Source organism: Rhinatrema bivittatum, chromosome 2 (assembly GCF_901001135.1).
Source record: "Rhinatrema bivittatum chromosome 2, aRhiBiv1.1, whole genome shotgun sequence".
Lineage (NCBI taxonomy): Eukaryota > Metazoa > Chordata > Amphibia > Gymnophiona > Rhinatrematidae > Rhinatrema > Rhinatrema bivittatum.
Window position 1 is genome coordinate 215431267 of NC_042616.1, and position 21618 is coordinate 215452884.

The window sequence follows — 21618 nt, forward strand, 5'->3', positions numbered from 1 at the left end:
ACAAGCAGGCATAAAGAACCAAACAAATTTTTTCCTAAATTTTATGTACATTATCTACTTCCATAAAATAAACGGCAAGTTGTTGGGAACACAAAACTTCCGTGAGGCATAATACCTTCTGTGAGCCATAGTGTGCCATGGCTAATATGGCCTTGGCCATAGGCGCTTCTACTGGCAGGGTGCCCCTAATGCTGCCGGTAATGACACCTATCGCTGTCTTTGGAAGCAGCACAACCCTGCCAGAATTGCTGGCATGATCTTAGGAGGAGCACTGTAGTCCCACCAGAATTGCCGGCAGAGCTGCCCTGGGAAGGAGGAAGAGCCTCGGCGGCCTCGCTGGAATCATCAGCTGGGCCTTAGTGGGAGGCAGAGTGCCGCAGCCACGCCAGAATTGCTGGCTCAGCCTGAGAAGAGAAGCAGTGCTTGCAGGGCCTGAAGAGGAGAAGGAGGAGGAAGAAGAATGCTGCAGCCCCGCTGGAAACTTTGGAGGAACCTTAGAAGGAGAAGCGTCATAGTGCTGCTGATGACTCCAGCGGGGCCTTAGGAGGAGCAGCAAAAGCGGCCTGCTCTGTATGAAGAGCACTAGGCCAGAGTTGGTTCGGCTCCAAGAAGTCATCTTGTTGGCTGCAGGGCTGAAGGATACTGCTGCTGCTGTTTCAAGGGGGAAAAAGTGAGAGAGAGTATGCGTATGTGTGTGTGTATCTGAGAGAAAGCATGTGTGTGTGTGTGTGTGACTGAAAGCATGAGTGTGCGACAGAGAACTTGCATTTGCATGTGTGGCAGAAAGAGTGAGCATGTGTATGTGAGGAGAAAGTTGTTGCCTAAAACAATCCTTCTTCCTCTCTGCCTGCTAATCCATGACAATTTCAGGGCATCTGGAAATAAAAAATATCCAGGTATGGAAAGTGGGGATTTTTTTTTTTTTTTAAAACCCTTAATAGTTGTAATTACTGGCAGTTATTTGATGTCTGTTTTGAAATATTTTACTGGTGTTCGGAAAATGTTTAATTATTGAATATTAGTCTAATTGTTAGTTTTGAATTATACTTTTTATTGGTGTGGTTTTACTACTATCGATAAAATCTATATTTCTTGATGTTATTGTTTTATGAGGAATAGAAATGTTTCATGTTTTCATTGTTGCACTGCATACAGAATTTGGCTTGTTCCAATTTCCAGTTTAGTTTTTGCCTGCATGTTTCTATTTATATTTTATGGTCTCTTTATTCTGTTTTTGAAGGTCTGTCTATGTTCTGCATGTTGGTACTGAAGTGAGGTATTCCATTAGAGTGCAGTTTCTATGGAGGGACTGATAGCAGCTTGGCTTATTCTGTTGTCCTAATAGGAGGTGTATTGGTGTTTTAGGGCCTGATATAATATTTGCAGTATTGCCTTTTCATAGGTAGAGTTATTGCTGTTTGCATGATAGGGGAGCAGCGCATGCAAATTTTCTCTCATGCATATTCATTGTGGATATCCTGAAAACCTGACTGGTTGGGGGGTCCCCAGGACAGGGTTGGGAACTGTTGCGTGTGCCGCAAAGGTCTGGGCCCACTTACCCTCGGCTTCAGCTCCTGCTCCCGGTTCGACCTCCCTCGTGGCAGTAGGCAGCCGCCTGCGCATCCGGGCTTCCTCTGCCGTCCCCGGCTCCTCCGCGGACTCCTCATTTCCTCAGCGGGTCTCCCTGCGTGTGCCGCGGGGAGACGCCGCCGTCCAGTGCCATGCCGCCCACTAGGCGCACACGCCTTGCCGGGTTTTAAAGGGACCACGGCGGGAATCCATTCCACGGCCCCAGATGATGACATCACTGGGTCCCGGTATATAAGGCCGGGCCCAGCCATTAGTTCCTTGCCTTGGCAACAGGTCTCCACGCTTGTTGTGTACCCGTTGCTTGTTCCTGATCCTGTCTACGTTCCTATTCCTGATCCATACCCGATCCCAGCCTCTCCTTGTTGGACTGACTTCTGGCTTAAACCCTGCTACGCTTGACCACGCGCGGACTGACTTCTGGTTTTGACCCTTACTCGTTCGACTGCCTGTCCTTGTCTGCTGCCTGCCCCAACTATAGCCTACTCTCCATCTCTTCTACTGGTATTACCCTGAACTTGGCCTTTCAGGCTTCGGCCTTCTATTACTCGGGCGCCACCTGTCCTTGCCTCTGGTTCTCCATTGGCGTCCGGGTCTCTGGATCCCTGCCTCGTCTGGACTCACCTTCATTTTCCTGTTACCACTGCTGGCCCCTGGCTGAATCCTACATCGTCTACTAGGAGTCTTCGGACAGAGGCCCACCTAAGACCAGCCAGCCCTGGTATCAAGGGCTCAACCTGCGGGGAACGTGGGCTGGTATTGGCGAAGCGCCAGCCAGCCTCCATCCCTCAGCCAGCTCCGTCTTCCGACAGTGGGGACCTATAGGGCTTGCCCTGCGGGTAGCGTCAACCCCACCTTGTTCCAAGGGTCCACTTCCGGCATAACAGGTTGCCAAGACCATGGACTCAGTGGAGCCATCCGCCCTCCAGGCCATCCCGGGCCTGGCTTCTAAGGTCCAGGAACAGCAGCGGTCTTTAGAGGCACTGGCCTCTTCCATCAAGCGCCTTCATACCCGGCTTGATACCTACACAGGCCCTTCAGCACAAATATCGGCTCCAGCCAGCCATCAGCCGTTGCCCCGCCCTTTAGGGCTCTGCTAGCCCTACCTGCTCCACCCCATTTCAATGGGGATTCCAAGTTCTGCAGAGGGTTTATCAACCAATGCTACATGCAGTTTGCTCTGCAGCAGTCCATCTTCCAGGATGAACTCACAAAGGTTACCTTCATTCTTTCTTGACTAGAGGGTAAGACATTGGCATGGGCTTCCCTCCTGTGGGAGTGTTCCGACTCTCTCCTGCAGCTGTCTTCCATCGGACTTTCAATGATCCAGGGAGGCAGGCCGTGGCAAGCACCAGTCTCCTATGCTTGCAGCAAGGTCAACGAGCCCTTAATGATTATACCATTGAGTTTCGAACTCTCACAACAGAATTATCATGGCAAGAAGATTGCCTCCGGGCCAACTATCTGGACGGTTTGTCCACCCAGCTCAAGGACGAGCTTGCGGCCCTCGAGCTACCTTCCTCCCTTGAGGATCTTATCGACATGCTGTATTGACCATCGCCTCCAAGAGCATCACCGAGAGGTATGGACGTCCAGACGATCCACCATGGACCGTTCCCATTCACCACCAACAGCTGGGCCCGCTGTCAGCGGAACCCCGCCATCCACGAAAGCGGAAGAGCCTATGCAGTTAGGTCGAGGGCGCTTGTCTCCAGAGGAACGCCTTAGGCAGAGGCATTCTGGTCTGTGTCTGTATTGAAGGGCACCTGGCCACCACCTACAGTCTTGTCCTTTCCATCCGGGAAACATCCGGGCCTAAGTTCGGTTGGGGTCCTGAACTTGGATGCTACTTCTCTGGCCCCTCAACTGTCCCTGACAGTTACTTTGACCTGGGACTCTCGTTCCTTCCCAGTCCTGGCTCTGATTGACTCCAGACCAGGAGGGAATTTCATCCTTAAGGACTTGGTGCATCTCCTGGGTATCTCCACTCGCCTTCTAGAAACATCTTTATGTAACACCTCTATTTATGGTGAGCCTTTGCCCAGCAGGATCTTCCTTGTGAAGGCACCCGTCCTTCTCCTCACTGGAGCTCTTCACAAAGAAGAGGTTGAACTCCTAATTCTGGAAAAATCCATCCATCCAGTTGTCTTGGGATTGCCCTGGCTTCAGCGTCACTCTTCCCAGTTTGACTGGGGAACTCTACAACTCACTGAGTGGAGCCCAGCTTGTCATCGGACATGCCTGAAGAAGGTGGCACCTCCTCCTGCGATCCCCTTGGCAGTAACTGCCTCTGGCCTTCCATCTCCATACGCAGATTATGAAGATGTTTTCTCCAAGCAGAAGGCTGACATCCTTCTGCCTCTACGCAAGTTTGACTGTCCCATTGAGTTTCTACTGGACATGACGCCTCCTAGGGGTAGGAACTATCCGCTTTCGGTGCCTGAGACCCGCGCCATGACAGAGTATATTCAAGAGAACCTGGCTAAAGGGTTCATCTGCCCCTCGACCTCACCCGCAGGCTTTTTCTTTGTTACGAAGAAGGATGGGTCTTTGAGGCCATGTATTGATTATTGTGGCCTAAATGTCATAACCCGTAAGGTCAAGCATCCCTTACCATTGATCATAGAACTGTTCGATCGTCTTCAGGGCGCCTCCATTTTTACTAAATAGGATTTGCGAGGTGCTAATAACCTGGTACTCATACGCCCAGAAGATGACTGGAAAAAGTCATTTAATACCAGGGATGAACATTACGAATACCTAGTCATGCCTTTCGGCCTTTGTAATGCTCCTGCGATGTTCCAATGCATGATAAACGAGATTTTCCGCAATCTCCTATACACCAAGGTCGTTGCATACTTAGATGACATCCTCATCTTTTCCAAGGATCTATCCACACACTGTGCCAACATCCGCACGGTTCTCCAGCGTCTGCGTGAGAACCATTTATTTGCTAAACTTGATAAATGCCTCTTCGAGCAGTCCAGCCTGCCCTTCCTAGGGAACATAATATCTCAGCAATGGTTCATCATGGACCCAAGCAAGCTCAAAGGAATCCAAGATTGGCCCCGGCCTGTATGCCTCCAGGCGCTCCAGAGATTCTTGGGGTTCATAAATTACTACCGCCATTTTATAGCCAACTATTCCACGCTGGCAGCGCCTCTCACGGCCATGACTCGTAAGGGCAGCGGCACGATAAACTGGACACCTGAAGCCCTCGCTGCCTTCTGGAAACTTAAGGATGCTTTCCTTTCCAGTCCATACTTGCGTCACCCAGACCCAAATTGCCCCTTCGTAGTGGAAGTAGACGCCTCTGCCATAGGGGCCGGGGCGGTTCTGAGTCAACACTCAACCCAAGGAACCCTTCATCCATGCTCTTTTTTCTCCCAGAAGTTCTCTCCGGCTGAGCAAAATTACAGCATTGGTGATAGGACGTTACTTGTGATCAAACTCACTCTGGAAGAGTGGCATCCCGAGCTGGAGGGCGCTCAGCATAAATTCACTATCTACACCGACCACAAAACTCTTGAGCATCTTAGTCACACCCAGCGTCTCAACACTCGCCAGGCCCGCTGGGCATTGTTTTTCTCCAGATTCAACTTTGAACTGTGGTATCGTCCAGCGGAGAAGAACCTCCGGGCGGACGCTTTGTCTTGCTCCTTTCAACCAGATAACATCCCTGAAGAACCTAACCATATTATTGACCCTGCATATATTTGTTTGCTTCTGTTCCAGTTCCAGCCGGGAAGACTGTGGTACCTCGCTGTCTTGGAGAGAAGGTTTTACCTGGGTGCATGATTCGAAGATTGCTGGTCATCCAGGATGCACCCAGACACTCACTTCTCCAGCATTTCTATTGGTGGCAAACCATGGTTACCGATACTCGACCCTATGTGCATCCTTGCTCAACGTGTGCTCAGCAAAAACCACCGGTGGGTCGACTTTGGGGCCTTCTTCAGCCACTACCTTGCTGGGCAGACTGGATGGACCGATTGGTCTTCTTCTACCGTCATTTCTATGTTTACCTGCACCTGTGGAACCGTGGACCTATTTATCCACGGACTTCGTTGTGGACCTCCCGGCTTCTAGGGGAAACACAGTCATCTGGGTCATCATGGACCAGTTTTCCAAAATGGCCCATTTCATCCCATTGTCTGCCCTACCTTCGGCCACCGGAGCTAGCACGTCTTTTCTTCCAGCACGTGTTCCACCTGACAGAGGCCCCCAGTTCGTCACCCGCTATTCGCACACCTTATGCAGCAAGTTTGGCATCTCCATCAGTCTGATGACTGCTTACCACCCTCAGGCCAATGGCCAAGCCGAGTGGATGAATCGCTCACTCAAATATTTTCTCCGCGTCTACACCGACGATCGACAGGATAACTGGGCGGAGTTTTCACACAACTCCCATATCGCAGCGGCAACCAGAGTCTCGCCATTCTCCATTGTTTACGGTAGGCAAACCCAGCTCCCGTTACCAATTCCACTCTCGGTATCCTCTCCGGCAGCCCAGGCCACTGCTGACAGCCTTAAAGTACTCTGGACCCAAACCAATCTTCGTTTGCGTCAGGCTGTGGCTCACGCCAAGAAGACTATGGACACTCATCATTGTCCTGTCCCAGAATTCCAACCTGGCCAAAAAGTCTGGCTGAGTACACGCTATATCTGTCTCAATCTCCCTTCTCAGAGATTTGCACCCAGAAAATGGGGAATGCCATAATGCCTCTGTATCGCTCCATGGTGAGACTGCACCTTGAATACTGTGTTCAATTCTGGTCTCCGCATCTCAAAAAAGATATAGTTGCACTGGAGAAGGTACAGAGAAAGGCAACCAAAATGATAAAGGACATGGAACTGCTCCCCTATGAGCAAAGGCTAAAGAGATTAGGGCTGTTCAGCTTGGACAAGAGATGGCTGAGGGGAGATATGACAGATCTCAGAATCATGAAAGGAGTTGATGCAGTAAATGTGAATTGGTTATTTACTCTTTCAGATAATACAAGGACTAGGAGGCACTCCATGAAGTTAGCAAGTAGCACATTTAAAACAAAGAAAATTCTTTTTCACTCAATGCACAATTAAGCTCTGGAATTCACTGCCAGAGGATGTGATTAAGGCAATTAATGTAGCTGGGTTTTAAAAAGGTTTGAATAAGTTCCTGGAGAAGTCCATAATCTGCTATTAAACAAGTTGACTTGGAGAATCTATTAAACAAGTTGACTTGGAGAATAGCCACTGATTGTTGCAGGCGTTAGTAGCATGGGGATCTACTTAATGTTTGGGTACTTGCTAGGTACTGTGTAATTTGAATTGGCCACTGTTGGAAACTTGATATTTGCCTTTTAGACCCTTGATCTGACCCAGAATAGCATATCTTATGACACTAGCGCACTGCCCGCATTTTCCCAGCTCCCTCTCCCGCCCCTCCCTGCGATGGGGGGACCGCCCTCTTTATATACACAACTCTGGGTTGTGGCCGCTGGAGGCGGATTTTGGCAGAAAGAGCGGCTGGCTAGGGGCTGCTGGGACCGGGACGGATCCTGGGGCGGGGGGAGGGACAGAACCCGAGGTGGGGCGTATTGTGCAACCGGACGACCAGAGTCGATAGGCAGGGGGGGAGAGGACGGGAGGTAGAGTGGGCGGGCCAATTCCTGATCCCTTCCTTTCCCCCCTCCCCTCTTCCTGTGTCGATCCGTGCCGGGTCCCGGCGTAGCTGGGAGCAAAGGCAGATCGACCTGAGCTCTCGCTCGTGCGTGGCCCCGGTGCTTCTTACCGGCCAGCGCTTCCCCGACCCCAGCTCGGTGTCCGGTCTGGGTGGTTGGGCCGGAGTAAGATGAAGGATCTGAAGAAGTACATGACAGAAGGGCTGCTGCAGGTCACCATCCTGCTGAGTCTGGTGGGGGTCAGGGTGGATTTCGACTCCTACCTGCCCCCGATCCGGGAAATCATTCTGGGGAGCAGCTCTGCCTATTCGCAGATCCCCTTCCACAGTCTGCGGGACACGGCCGGGGGCGCCAGCCTGCACCCAAAGTGCCCGCAGCTGCACCTGGGCTCCTACGTGGCGGCGGCGGTGGCGCGGCGGCGCCTGCCTGAGGTGCGGGCACTGGGCGGCGCCCCCGTCCCCAGCACCGAGCTGCACGCCTGGCTGCTGCTGGCCGCCGAGGCCCCGGGCGCCGCTGCCCAGGATCTGCTGCCCGGGGGTGCCGCTGAGAGCAGCAGCAGTTTCGAGAGCCCCAGCGAGCTTCAGGAGGAGCTGCCGCCGGAGGGAAGGGACTGCGCCAAAGAGGTAAATGTTGGAGCCGTGGGGGGGGAGGAAAAAAAAAATAAATATTTATGTATCTATTCTCACGCGCGCACACGGTGGTGCAGAAGAGGCTGTTTGTGGGATCGGACGGAGTCGGCCGGAGGCGCTGCGAGTGCTCGCCCCCCACTTCGTGCCAGCGGGGTGGAGGCCAATAAATCGGCGCCCGTCTCCCGCTGCGAAGTTACGCGGACTCAGAAATCGGCTCGTTTTAGTGCCGGGTTGTAGCACGTGGGAGAGCGAGCCCGAGGTTTGCGGGCCCCTCCCTCCGCGCAGGATGAGAAGAAAACCTTCCCAGGCCCTCTGCAGTAAGGGGAGGGGGGGGGGGGGAGAAATTACTGGATTGTCGCTATCGGTGAAGCAGGATATGTGGTGAAATCTGGCCAAATATCTCTCAATAAGCGTGCGTGCTCTTCAGTTTTTCTTTGCACGGAATCTTTTTTTTTTTCTTCTTCATTACGCCAACCAGGTGGTGAGCCTTGTGTTGTCTGACCACGCCTGAAGCACGGGTGTGACTTACGATTCACAACGCTGATCTGTTTCTCAGCGAATATCTTGTTAAGGACCAGCAATTCCAATGCTGCCTTTGATTTAAGATTTTATTCCACTGTTGGTTGTAGGAGGCTAAAATGGGTCCAGTTCCCGGTAAGCTGCCAGTCATACACATAAAATCACGCAATAAGCACGCCAGGAGGGCGTTTCCTGCTCGCCGTTAGCTTGTGTGCTGACACCGAATGGGGGGGGGGAGGCACATCTGTTGTGCTGCACACCTAGGCGTGGCTTCCTGCATTAGTAAACTCGATGAGTGTAACTCACCTTGAGTTAACGAAAAGGACTGAGCTGAATGTAAAATACATAAAAAGTATAATACCAAGCAAAAAGAAAAAATGAAGCATGCTTTTAATATTGCCCATTCCTCCACAAGGAAACCTGGTTTATAAAGGTTAATTTAAGAGTAATATATGTTTGATTTTCAGCCCTGTATCTGAATTGGAAAAATCAAGTGTGCACGTGCCTTTCTCAGCTTGGAGACTGGCACTTGTATTCTGGAGTTGCAGCTCTCCTTAAAGCACCTATGGGATTTCTTCTTTCCTTCAGATGTGCCATGTTTCATATTAACGCTGTGCTTTTAGTGATTGGAAATTCATAGTGACATACGGGCCCATACAGTACAGTGTGCTGCAGTGGAGCACTGTTAGCCCGAATTTGGACGCATGTTTTCGACGCGCTAGCTTTACCCCTTATTCAGTAAGGGGTCAAAAACGCGTGTCCAAACCCCCCCCCCCCCCCCCACCTGAAACTAATAGCGCCCGCAACATGCAAATGCATGTTGATGGCCCTATTAATCATTCCCGTGCGATACAGAAAGCAAAATGTGCAGCCAAGCCGCACATTTTACTTTCAGAAATTAGCGCCTACCCAAAGGTGGGCGCTAATTTCTCTCGGCACCGGAAAAGTGCACAGAAAAGCAGTAAAAACTGCTTCTCTGTACACCCTCCGACTTAATATCATGGAGATATTAAGTCGAAGGTCCCAAAAGTTAAAAATAATTTAAAAAAAAAAAATTTAAATCGGCCCACGGCTCGCGGGTTGAAAACCGGACGCTCAATTTTGCCGGCGTCCGGTTTCCGAACCCGTGGCTGTCAGCGGGTTTGAGAACCGACGCCAGCAAAATTGTGTCCGCTGTCAAACTCGCTGACAGCCACTGCTCCTGTCCAAAAAGGAGGCGCTGGGGACGCGCTAGTGTCCCTAGCGCCTCTTTATACCGCGGGCCCTCATTTAAATACTGAATTGCACGCACAGGAGAGTGGCCTGTGACTTTTACTGAATCGGCCTGATAGTAATGACAGCAGAAAAAGACCAAATGGTCCATGCAGTCTGCCCAGCAAGCTTCTTATGGTAGTAACTGCTGCTCCATGCAGGTTACCCCCAAGCCTTATGTTAAGGTAGCAATACTACTAGCAACTTTTTTACAGGATGAACAGCTTTGATAATTTAGACAGTGCTGCTTGAATGCGGTTTTGCTTTTATACTTGACCGTAGAAGCAATCCTGTACTTTTTCCCTAATGTCTGCGTATCAGTACCCTGGACCGTAAAAGTCAGGGCCCAGTGTTGGCTGTCATCTGAAGCCAATTTCTCTTTCGCCTCCACCATTGAAGCAGAGAGCGATGTTGCAATTTATTTATTTATTTATTTTTATTTAAAAGCTTTTCTATACCGTCATTTGTAGTCATATCACAATGGTGTACAATATGTTTGTCTATTTGACAATCACATATTCAAATACAATAAAATAATCTTAAAACTAAACAATACAAAATAACAAAAAACTTATTAAACTACTCTAAAAAAAACTAAAATAACCATAAAATGAAACTTAAAACATATTAATGATGACTCTAGCAGTTGCCTGCAAAAGCTCGCTCAAAAAGGCATGTTTTTAGTCCTTTTTTAAAACTCCTAAAATCTGATTCAAGGCGTAACTCTGTTGGTAACATGTTCCATATGCATGGGCCTGCAACAGAAATAACCCTTTCCCGTACTGAAATCAAATGAGCAGTATTCACTGATGGAACAACAAGCAAACCCTTGGAGGATCTTAAAGATCTTTGAGGTGTATGCACTCAAATAGAAAAATTTAACCAGTCAGATTTATGGGCATATATTGTCTTGTGAATAATACAACATACTTTATAGAGAATTCTTTGAGTAATAGGCAACCAGTGCAAACTAATTAAAATTGGTGTAATATGATCACGCCTGTTCCAATTTGTTAAAACCCGTGCTGCTGCGTTTTGTAACACTTGCGTCAAAATCATGAAAGCTAATTGATTAAAGGTAGTAACTGCCGCTCCATGCAGGTTACCCCCATGCACCCTTTTCTTCATTTCCATGCTCTCTAGCCTTCAGGGATCCACAGTGTTTATCCCATGCCTTTTTGAATTTTTACTGTTTTTGTCCTCACCACCTCTTCCAAAAGGGCATTCCAGGCATCCACCATCTCCATAAATAAATATTTCCTGACGTTGGTTCTGAGTCATAGAAGAAACATTTCCTGACGTTGGTTCTGAGTCATCCTCCCTGGAGTTTCATTTCATGACATGCTAGTTCTACTGATTTCTCTTCAACTGAAAAGGTTTGACAATCGTGCATCATTAAAACCTTTCATGTATCTGAAGTTCTGTATCAATATCTCCCCTGCACCTCCTCTTCCAGGGTATACATATTCAGATCCTCATAAGTCTTCCAATACCGACCCTGCACCATTTTGGTTGCCCTTCTCTGCACCACCTCTATCCCATCTCTACCATTTTGAGATATGGTCTCCAGAATCGAACATGGTACTCTAGGTGAGGCCTGGCCAATGACCTGTACAAGGGCACTATCACTCCTTTGTCTTACTGGTTATTCCTCTCTCTATGCAGCCCAGCATTCTTCTGCCTTCAGCTATCGTCTTGTCACATTGTTTCACCGCCTTCAGATCGCCAGAAACTATTACCTCCTAGGTCCCTCTTCAGTCTGTGCCAAACCAGTCTTTCACCCCCCCATCACACACTGCTCTTTTGGATTACCGCTATCCAGATGCATAACTCTTCCCTTCTTGGCATGGAATCCCAGCTGTGAAATCCTTGACCAGTCTTCAGGCTTTCTTAAATCACTTTTCATTCTCTCTACTCCTTCAGGCGTGTCCACTCCGTTGCAGATCTTAGTATCATCTGCAAATATACTTTACCTTCTAGCCCTTCCGCAATGTCACTCGTATTTATTTTAGTTGAGAAATGGTTCCTAAGATACTGTAGCTCAGATTGTTTGGAGCAGTTAAGTTATACCAAAACCAAGGAGACCCAGAAGTTTTCTGCAGCCTGAAAAGCAGTGAAGTCAACAAGCTGTAGTAGTGGTCTAACATACATATAAGAACAAAAGACTTGCCACACTGGGTCAAACCTAAATAAAATATGAAGAAAGAAAAAAGAATTGTGTATTCTTCTCTCGGGTATTTATTGGCTGTCCAAGAATGCTGTTGTGGGAGAATTTAGCTCATTATGGACCTGATCTATTAAGACTTTTTTTTTTTTTTTCACATTCTGTGTCTATGGGGAAAAAAGTTTAGTAAATCCAAGCCCTGGGGGAGGAGCTGCTTTGCATTAGTTGGGTTGTTCCACTGGTAATCAAAATGCCCAATAAGGAAAATTTGCATATTTTATTCCTGGGGGATTTCTGCGCTAATGCGGAACGCAGAATTTGCGCAGAATTACCCCACCTGCGCAGAATTGCCAAATTCTGCGCAGAAAATAGCAGAGGAGACCCCGGCATGCCGCGAACGGAGCGTATCCTGCGGCACATGCTCCGTTCGTGGCGAAAAGGGAAAGCCCCCCCTGTGTGCCACGAACGGCGCGCTGGGCCGTCTTCGCCACGAACGGAGCACGTCCCGCGGCATGCCGGTGAGAGAATGTGTATGTGAGATAGGGGAGGGTGACAGAGAGCATGGTTGGTAAGGGGAGGGGGAGGTGAGAGACAGCTTGGTCGGTAAGAGGGGGAGTTGGGGGGGGGGGGGGATGCTTGAGTGTGGGTTTCAGAGAGAGGGAGCCTATATGAGGAGATTGTGAAGGAGTGTATATGTGTGTGAGAGATTCGGAGCTCTTGTGTATGTGAGGGTGCTAGCCTGTGTGAAGGGATTGTGTATGTGTGAGACAGAGCCTGTGTGAAGGTCTGCGTAAGAGAGAGATATAGAGAGATGTATGTGTGAAAGAGAAAGGGAGCTTGAGAGGGTGTGTATGCAAGAGAGAGGGCCCTGTATGAGGGGATGTGTGTGTGCGAGAGAGTGAGGGAGCCTGTATGAGGGTGTGTGTATGTGGCAGGGACACTCTTACAGTGAATTTCTAGGGAAATTCTGCCCAAAATATTTAAAATTCTGCAACTTTAATAACTTTTTTTCTGTAATAATTAAAATGTAATTTCTTAAAGACAGTCATGTAAATTGTGTTATTTTGACCAATATAAAGTTTGCAGAATTTTAAATGTTTTTGCGCAGAATTCCCCCAGGAGTAATATTTTATGCTGCTGAGCTTTTGAGCAGTCAGGATGCTCCATTTTGCCATACTTTATGTAAGCATATTTGTTCTTTAGGTTAATTCATTGGTATAGTATTAATAAGGAATAAGACCAGTTTTAGTGTAGCCATGCATTACTAAATCAGACAGTTGCTAAAAATGATCGGGGATGCGGGAGGACTTAGTCTGTGATTCCTGGAAGATTAGCAGATGGGGTCACACCGGGGGAGTTAAATTTGGCACAGGTTTTATAGTCTGAAAATATAAATAGCCTCATCCTTTCCAAATCTGTAACATACTGCTTTGGATTGTTTTTCTTTTATTTTGTGGCAAGTCCAGCGAGCTGAGTCGTTCCCGAAGGAAACGTTTTGAGAACAAAGATGGTTTCTATAGGAGACTCTGTAAAATCAGTGATCATGCTGTGCCATGTCTCAGTGCAGACAAGGCCCCAGTCTCCAAGCTTAGTGAACTTGCAAGGGCATTCTGCATGGCACGCTTTTTACCACAGGGTAGAGGCCTTTCAAGCACACGTTTCCAGACTTCCATCAGTTCACTTAAAAGAAAATGGAGCTACAAAAGAAGTCTTGGAAAAAAAAATATTAAATACAGTGAGGGGCATGCTGTGTAATGAGTTTTTGATTGCTGAGCATTGAATTGTATTAATTTGTATTTTGGGATTGATTTTATGTACTATGTTTTTTGTTTGTGCTTGGAAAAAAAAATCAAACCAGGAGCAAATCAAAACCAGTCCTCCACCCTGTCCCACAGAAATGTGTTGGTGTGGGAAATGAGTCATCTTTTGTGTTTAATTTGTTTCTGGTCTTGCCTAAACACTGCTTATCTCTGTTTTGGAGGAAATCCATGGTGTGCTAGAGGGGACTGGAAACAACTAGGTGAGATGAGATGAATCTGCTGTAAATGGACAAGAAAAAGGTAATTTGGAGCCAGTCAGGGGAAATCATGTTACAGTTCAGATTGTATATGGAATAATAAAACTAGATGAAATGGATGGCGCCTTGTTGAATTGTGCCTCCTCCCGATACGCACGCAGTTGAGAATTCTGTGAAGCATTTTCTCTCGTGCAGAGAACAGGGAGCATATGTGGGTACATAGGAGAATACACAGAGGAGAAAAAAAAGGGCTGGAGCAAGATCTGGAAAGCTGTGCGCACAAAAATGCTCATTATCTGGATAATAACTTCCTAGACTCGGAGGCCCTAATAGCTGAGGCGAATATGAATTTTGTTGCTATCGCAGAGATGTGGTGCAATGCGTCCTGTATTCAGGAGGGACGTGGGAAGCAGACACGAGGGAGGCATAGCACTTTGCATAAAAAGAAAATAACATTAAAGTAACTGAAATGAGGAGATAGAGGGGGGGGGGGGGGGCATTGTGGGCCGTCTTGGAAGGGGAAATGGCACTTCTCTTTATGCAGGTGTGATCTCTTGACCTCCAACACAGGCGGGTTGAGCCTGGTTGTAATTTAAACACAGATGTGAAGGAACTGGAGCACTCCTGTAAAAATAAGGGCAATCCTGGACACCCCCCCCCCCCCCCCCGCAAGGTATGCTGCCCCAGCAGTTAGTAACAAAACCCCTAGCACTCTCAAACGGATAAAGCGTTTTCTGTTGTCACAGCGGGTGGTCAACTGAGGTCCAGTGATCACCATATAGCAGCGGTGGCCAACTCTGGTCCTCAAGAGCCACAAGCAGGCCTGGTTTTTTGGGATATTCACAATGAATATGTAGGAAAGATTTACATGTACTGCCTCCGTTGCATGCAAATGTATCTCATGCATATTCACTGTGGATTTCCTGAAAACCAGGCCTGTTTATGGCTCTCGAGGACCAAAGTTGGCCACCTGTGACAAATAGGAAGTTTTATTATAATGCAAAGGGGGGGGGGTTGTTACGCAAAGGTCAGACTTGACAAGCATCAGATCTGCTAGGATAGCAGTGACCCATAAAGAGGCATTGGCAAGGTGGGAAAGCCAAGCTGAAGCAGGAGAACAGCGTGTAATAATAACAGGAGCTGTTGTAAGGGCAATGAATCTTGGTTGGGAAAGTCACTGAGAATAAGAGTTAAAAAGAGAGATGCCTATGGTTTTGAAAAGTGCCTGAAAGGTAAGGACAAAAAGATTAGGATTCAGAAGTTACCAAGGGATCTCAGCAAGGAGTTGGTGGGTGGGTGGCTGGGGAATATCAGAATAGAGTTGAGGGAAGCAGGGAAGATTGTCAGGACGACAAAGATGCAAACAGAAGTAAAGCCAGCGAAAGGCTATAGAACCAGATGGGCTGCTTTCGGGTCTGCCAACAAGCGTGCAGAGGTGAGCCGGTAAAACTGAGAGACAAAAAAGGAGGAAGGAGTATGTGGAGGGTGTCAACGTTAAACAAAATACTAAACTAGTAATTTTGTTCAGTGTTTACCGCAGAAGAGGATTGGGGGAAGGTCCACCTTATGTACTGCAAGAGTCCCTAGGATAGGAGCAGTTTTGGCTTGGAACTAGCAAAACTGAAAGTGGGCCAGACCGGATATGTCCTATTTACGGGGGTGAGCAAACCTTCTCCGCCGCGGCCTCCCTTCCATTCATGCAGTTGGTTGGACCCTCCACCTCCCAAAATGGGTTACTCTGTGTATGTCTATGTATGCAGATTTTATTTGTTCAGATAACGCAGTACAATCACTGTTTGAGTAATGGATTTATAATGCAGAACAGAAAATAGTTCTTACTCAGAGATGCAGAATTTTTCCCGTCACAAGGCCTGGCCCCTCCAGATTGCTCTCCCCGTCCCCACGCTTGATCTTTTCTCCATTTTTGGGTCAATCTCCCAGTTCTCTCGCTACCTCCTACCTCCCACCCTCCACAACAGCTTTCTCTCTGCCCCACCAGGCTCAAGCCCCTTCCCATCTCCGTCTGCTCCCCGCCCCCAGCTCTCTTCTTCCATCCTAGCAAGGCCACCTTATCTTTCTCTCTGCCCACTTTTCTCCACCCTAGGCTTGGCTCCTAGGGGATGGCAGACAGAGAGATAGCTCTCGCCTCCACTAGTTCTCTCTCCTCACCCGCGCAAGACTTCCTAGCTTTCTCTCTTGTCTTCCTCCCCTTCTTTAGCAAGACCCCCAGCTCCTTCCTACCTTCTCCTCCAAACACACTGTCCACCTCTCTCTTGTTCAGGCTCCACTGGAAGCCCCCACTGCTGCCTCCTTTGTTTTAGGCTGCGCAGGGTCATCTCCTCCAGTTTGCGTGGGCCCACACAGACCGTCCCAAGCCTTTCGTTCTGTGTAGGCCAGCCCCGCCATGGCTTCTCTTTCACTTCCAGCTGATACCAACGCTGCTTCTTCCTCTCTTCCAGCCCACCCAGGCCTCCACAGCCGTTGCTGATGCTTCCTGGTTCCCATGCATAATTCTGCAGGGAAAGGAGGATTCTGGTAATGCAGAATTCCCCCGGGAGTAGATCTAAATAGGGACCTTAGATTTTTTTTTTTTTTTAAATTGTTTTTGTTTCTCTCCGGAATATATCCGTGTTATAACGAGAGCAAAAACAGAACATACGATTTTCCATACTGAGTCACACCAAAGGTGCATCAGGCCCAGTATCCAGTTTCTAACAATGGCAAATCCAGGTCACAAGTTTGATAGACTCCATGCTGCTTATCCCAGGGATAAGCAGTGGATTTCCCCAAGTCTGCCTTGATGATTTATGGACTTTTCCTTTCAGGAACTTGTCCAAACATTTTTTTTTTTAACCCAGCTATATTAATAGCTTTCACCACATGCCCTGGCAACAAATTCCAGAACTTTTAATTATGCATTGAATAAAACTAATATGTTCTCCTATTTATTTTAAATGTGCTACATACAGGCCGATATAGTAAAAATCGCACACTCTCCTGAGTGCGTGATTCAGAAAAAAAAATTATTCAAATTAGGGCCCACGGTAAAAAGAGGCGCTAGGGACACTAGCGCGTCCCTAGCGCCTCTTTTTTGACAGGAGCAGCGGCTGTCAGCGGGTTTGACAGCCGACGCTCGATTTTGCCGGCGTTGGTTCTCAAACCCACTGACAGCCACGGGTTCAGAAACAGGACGCCGGCAAAATTGAGCGTCCGGTTTTCGAGCCGCGGGCTGATTTAAAAAATTTTTTTTTTTTAATTTTTAACTTTTGGGACCTCCGACTTAATATCGCCAACTTAATATCACCATGATATTAAGTCAGAGGGTGCACAGAAAAGCAGCTTTTACTGCTTTTCTGTGCACTTTCCCGGTGCCGGCAGAAATTAATGCCTATCTTTGGGTAGGCACTAATTTCTGAAAGGAAAATGTGCGGCTTTGCTGCACATTTTGCTTTCTGTATCGCTCAGGAATGACTAATAGGGCCATCTACATGCATTTGCATGTTGCAGGCGCTATTAGTTTCGGGGGGTTTGGACGCGCATTTTCGACGCGCTATTACCCCTTACTGAATAAGGGGTAAAGCTAGCGTGTCAAACGCATGTCCAAACGCGGGTTAACAGTGCGCTCCACTGTATCAGCCTGTTAGTAATTTCATTGCATGTCCCTTAGTAATTTTTCCCTGAAAATATCAAGTTTATTTTGGAGGACAGAAGCCAAGATAGTAAAAAAAAATAAAATAAACAGTAAATTATTTATTAAAACATTTTATCAACAGCATCTCTTATCTCCCTCCCCCATTCCCTACCTAGCATATGTCTCTCTAAGCCCCCCTCCCATCACCTCAGCAGCATGTATCTCCACCTTACTGGTAGTGGCTCCGGCCTCCTCTACATCCACAGGCAGCAAACTGTACTCCTTCTTCCTTAGGCAGGATACCTGTTATGCATCTGCACGGGGGAGGGGGGGGGGTGGCACAGAGAGCCTGCCAGGAAGTACTTCCGCCCACTCTGGCTTTCAGGGCAGGTGAGAAGGCCTTGAGATACTACATCGGCAGTGGCGAATAGATGCTTTGGCCAGTCTGGCTTCCAGCGGCAGCTGGGGGGGGTATTTGAAATACTGCAATGCGACACTTGCTGTGGTTTCATTGGCATGTGCTTCAGCCTGCTCTGGTTTCCTATGGTGGACCAGTGAGGGGGGCTTGAAACACTGGATTGGTGGCTCTGGAGCTGCTTCTTTGATGGCCTGAAATTAAGGTGACAATCAGTTTAAACTGCTAATGAAGGCCCATAGATATAAAGGGACTTGTTTTGGCAGGTCTGCTGTTAGTTCTATTCAAGAATTCCTCGGAGATGAGCGATTACAGAAGAACTAAAGACGAGCAGATGATCCTCTTTATTAAGCGTACTAGAGGAGGAAGCTGATCTCTGTGGTGGATACATTAACTGAATCAATAATGAAGGAATCTCTTGAATCTAGTTGGCTATAGGATTTAAGGCATCATGGTTTTACCAGAGGAAATCCAAGTCAAAACATGTATCAATTTCTCTGAATGGCTGATGAAAGAATTGGATCAGGGGTGAATGCTGGATGTAGTATGTATGGATTTTTAGTAAGGCTTTGGATGCTGTTCCACACAGGGACAGCGTCCTGTGTGTAAGCTTCGGAAGGGTGTATGTATACTGGATGAGCGAAGGATAGCTGAGGATGGGGGTAAATGCGGCATATTCCGGTACCTCAGGAATTTAGTCTTCGGTTCAGTGATATTGCAGAAGGGCTGGTAGGAAAAGGGTATGGTTTTGGATTTGGTTTTTCCCCAGCTGATACGAAGATCTGCAACAGGGTGGTTGCTGCTGATTTGAGAGAGGGGAAAAAACTGAGTGCTGTAAGAGACCTTGAAGCTTGATTAAGGGTTTTGCTATCAAGATTTAAGGCCATAAAATCTAGAGGAATTTCTCCACGGAAATCCAAGAGTAGTACCTGAGAATGGTATTGATGTACATCAGTCAGGAGTGAGATCTCGGGATGATCATATCTGATTATCTCAGGCTATCTAAGCAGTGCGCCAGGGCAGGAGCAAGAGACTGAGGAACACAGTGGTGAGGGAAAGGCCTAACCAGAGGTTGAAGGAGATGATAAATGCCTTTTGTACAGATTGTTGGTGAGACCTCTTCTGGAGTATTGTCCAGTTCTGGAGGTGTTGAGAATATACATTTGTTTAATATTTATGCTAAGTGCGGTTTACTTTGTTGCCTTAACTAGGTTCGGTTTAGGAGAGGATCCTGTGGGACACTGATACTACTTTGGAGTCTTAAGTTAAATTGAGGTGATGTTTGTTCATTTTGGCTTACTGCCATGAACACTGGGCAAAGAACGTATTGTGCTGGTACAGCAGATTTGGAGGGATTTCCATAGGAAAGTACATAAAGGTTTGCAGTGCACTCTTACTTTCAGTTGCTTTAGCTTCAACTGATGTGACATGTTTAAAGTACAGAACAAGTTCAGCTCTTCATCCTGTTTGAACATCCGTAAACCTCTTTTATCTCTTGAGGGCAGGGACTCTGAGCTCCAATGTAGTAACGCATGAGTAGAAGAGTCTCTTCTGATCTTGATCGACTTGTGTAGCAGTGCTTATCAAAGATCATACTGGCAATTCTGCGCCCCCCCCCCGGCGCAGAATGAGCAAAACTCTCAGAAGAGGGGGTAAAGAGCACACTGAGCTGCTTTTCTTGATTGTTATTTTCAGCTCCTCGACCATATGCTGAGCGAGTTTGAACCGGTTTTACAAGTCTTTTTGCCCCCCCCCCCCCCCACACACACTTTTTTAAAATATGAAGGCAGATTTTGGAGCTGTGCTTTTGGTGGAATTATGATGCTCCTGGCCTTCAGTGGTAGAGGTCCCTGTGTGCTTCCTTCTAGGAGCTTGGAAACCCCTAAATTATGAACTTCTCTTCTGGAGGAAATCCACTTATTCAAAAAGATTCGCTTTTCAGCAGAAAAGGCCAAAACCTGGTTATTTCAGAACTATTAGTCTGAAGTGTGATGATAGAAATTAGGGGCAGATGGATGTAAACTTAACCAGAAGAAATTTTGAGAGATTTTAGGTTTTGCTCTGTTTGCTTATGATTTAGAAAAGATGAATTGTCAGGATAAATGTATTGTACTTTGTTTTTATGTGTTTGATAAAATTGTGAACGCTCTGGGCTGAGGCAAAGTGTACATCTAAGAAAATGAAATAAACACAGGGCTCTTAACATTTCTCTTCTTAGTGAGGGAAGCAGTAGATCGTATTTTTAATGTTTATAAATGATCTGGAAAGGGGTACGACGAGTGAGGTGATCATATTTGCGGATGACAGAAAATTATTCAGAGTAGTTTAAATCTGAAGCGGATTTTCCAGTCTCACAAGGAAGACCTTGTGAGACTGGAAAATTGGGAGTCAAAATGGCAGATGAAATTTAATGTGGATAAGTGCAGGTTGATGCATATAGGGAAAAATAACCCATGCTGTAGTTACACAATGTTAAGTTCCATATTAGGAGCTACCACCCAGGAAAGAGATCTAGGCGTCATAGTGGATAACACATTGAAATCGTCGGCTCAGTGAGCTGCGGCAGTCAAAAAAGCAAACAGAATGTTAGGAATTATTAGGAAGGGAATGGAAAATAAAACTGAAGATGTCACAATGCCTCTGTATCACTCCATGGTGAGACTGCACCTTGAATACTGTGTGCAATTCTGGTTACTGCATCTCAAAAAGGATATAGCTGCACTGAAGAAAATGCAGAGAAGGGTGACCAAAATAAGGGGTATGGAACGGCTGCCCTATGAGAAAAGGCTAAAGAAGTTGGGGCTGTTCAGTTTGGAGAAGAGATGACTGAGGAGGGATATGATAGAAGTCTACAAAATCATGAAAGGTCTTGAACAAGTTAATGTAAATCAGTTATTTACTCTCTCAGATAATAGAAGGATCAGGGGGCACGCCATGAAGTTAGCAAGTAGCTCATTTAAAACCGAAGAAAATTATTTTTCACTTAGTGCATAGTTAAGCTCTGAAATTCATTGCTAAAGGATATGGTTTCAGCAATTAGTGTTACTGGGTTTAAAAAAGGTTTGGATAAGTTCCTAGAAGTTAAATCCATAAACTGCTATTATTGTAATTAATAAGCGATAGTAGCTTGTGATCTCTCTAATGTTTGGGTACTTGCCAGGTACTTGTGACTTGGATTGGCCACTGTTGGAAATAGGATTCTGGGCTTGATGGACCCTTTGTCTGACCCAGTATGGCATCTCTTATGTATGTGGAATTGGTAAGCATTTGTACACTGAAGTGCCTGCTCTGAGTGGGCCCTCCTGCCTCTTTTATATGGAGAGGGGTTTTATAAAGGTTCATGAACTCTGTTCCTTTTACTGACTTATCCTGTTTAGGTTTGGTCGGGACGGAGCTGGCCCCCAGCCCCAGGATTTGTGGGGTTGTGTTGTATAGGAGCTCCCATGTGATACCAACTTGGGGTGCCCCGGGAGCTCTCTCGCTCTCCCTCCCATACATCAGGTGTAGAGGCGCGGCGTAAACACTGCATTCCTGAAGGCATGCAGACACGGTTTCATAAATAGCTGCGTTCCTGGTTTAGGCTGGAGGAAGACTCGCGAGGTCTGTTGAGCCCAGCCTTCGTCTGAGTTCCTTTACTGCGCCCTATGCTCTACACAATATTACAGGGGAGGCAAAATATAAACCAGTGTGTGTCAGTAGCCAGTTCTGCAGCAAGTGGGGAAAAAAAAAATCCTTGTCTACC

General features: G+C 47.2%; 1 protein-coding gene across 1 annotated transcript in view; it reads left to right on the forward strand.

Moving 5' to 3' along the window:
• The first annotated feature begins 7172 nt into the window (after positions 1-7172).
• Positions 7173-21618, forward strand: part of NFE2L3 (nuclear factor, erythroid 2 like 3) — a 94722-nt gene continuing 80276 nt past the window's right edge. Inside the window, exon 1 of the mRNA XM_029589138.1 lies at positions 7173-7873. Coding sequence (XP_029444998.1) covers positions 7421-7873 — 453 coding nt within the window. The 5' untranslated portion in view covers positions 7173-7420. The remainder of the gene's footprint in view (positions 7874-21618) is intronic.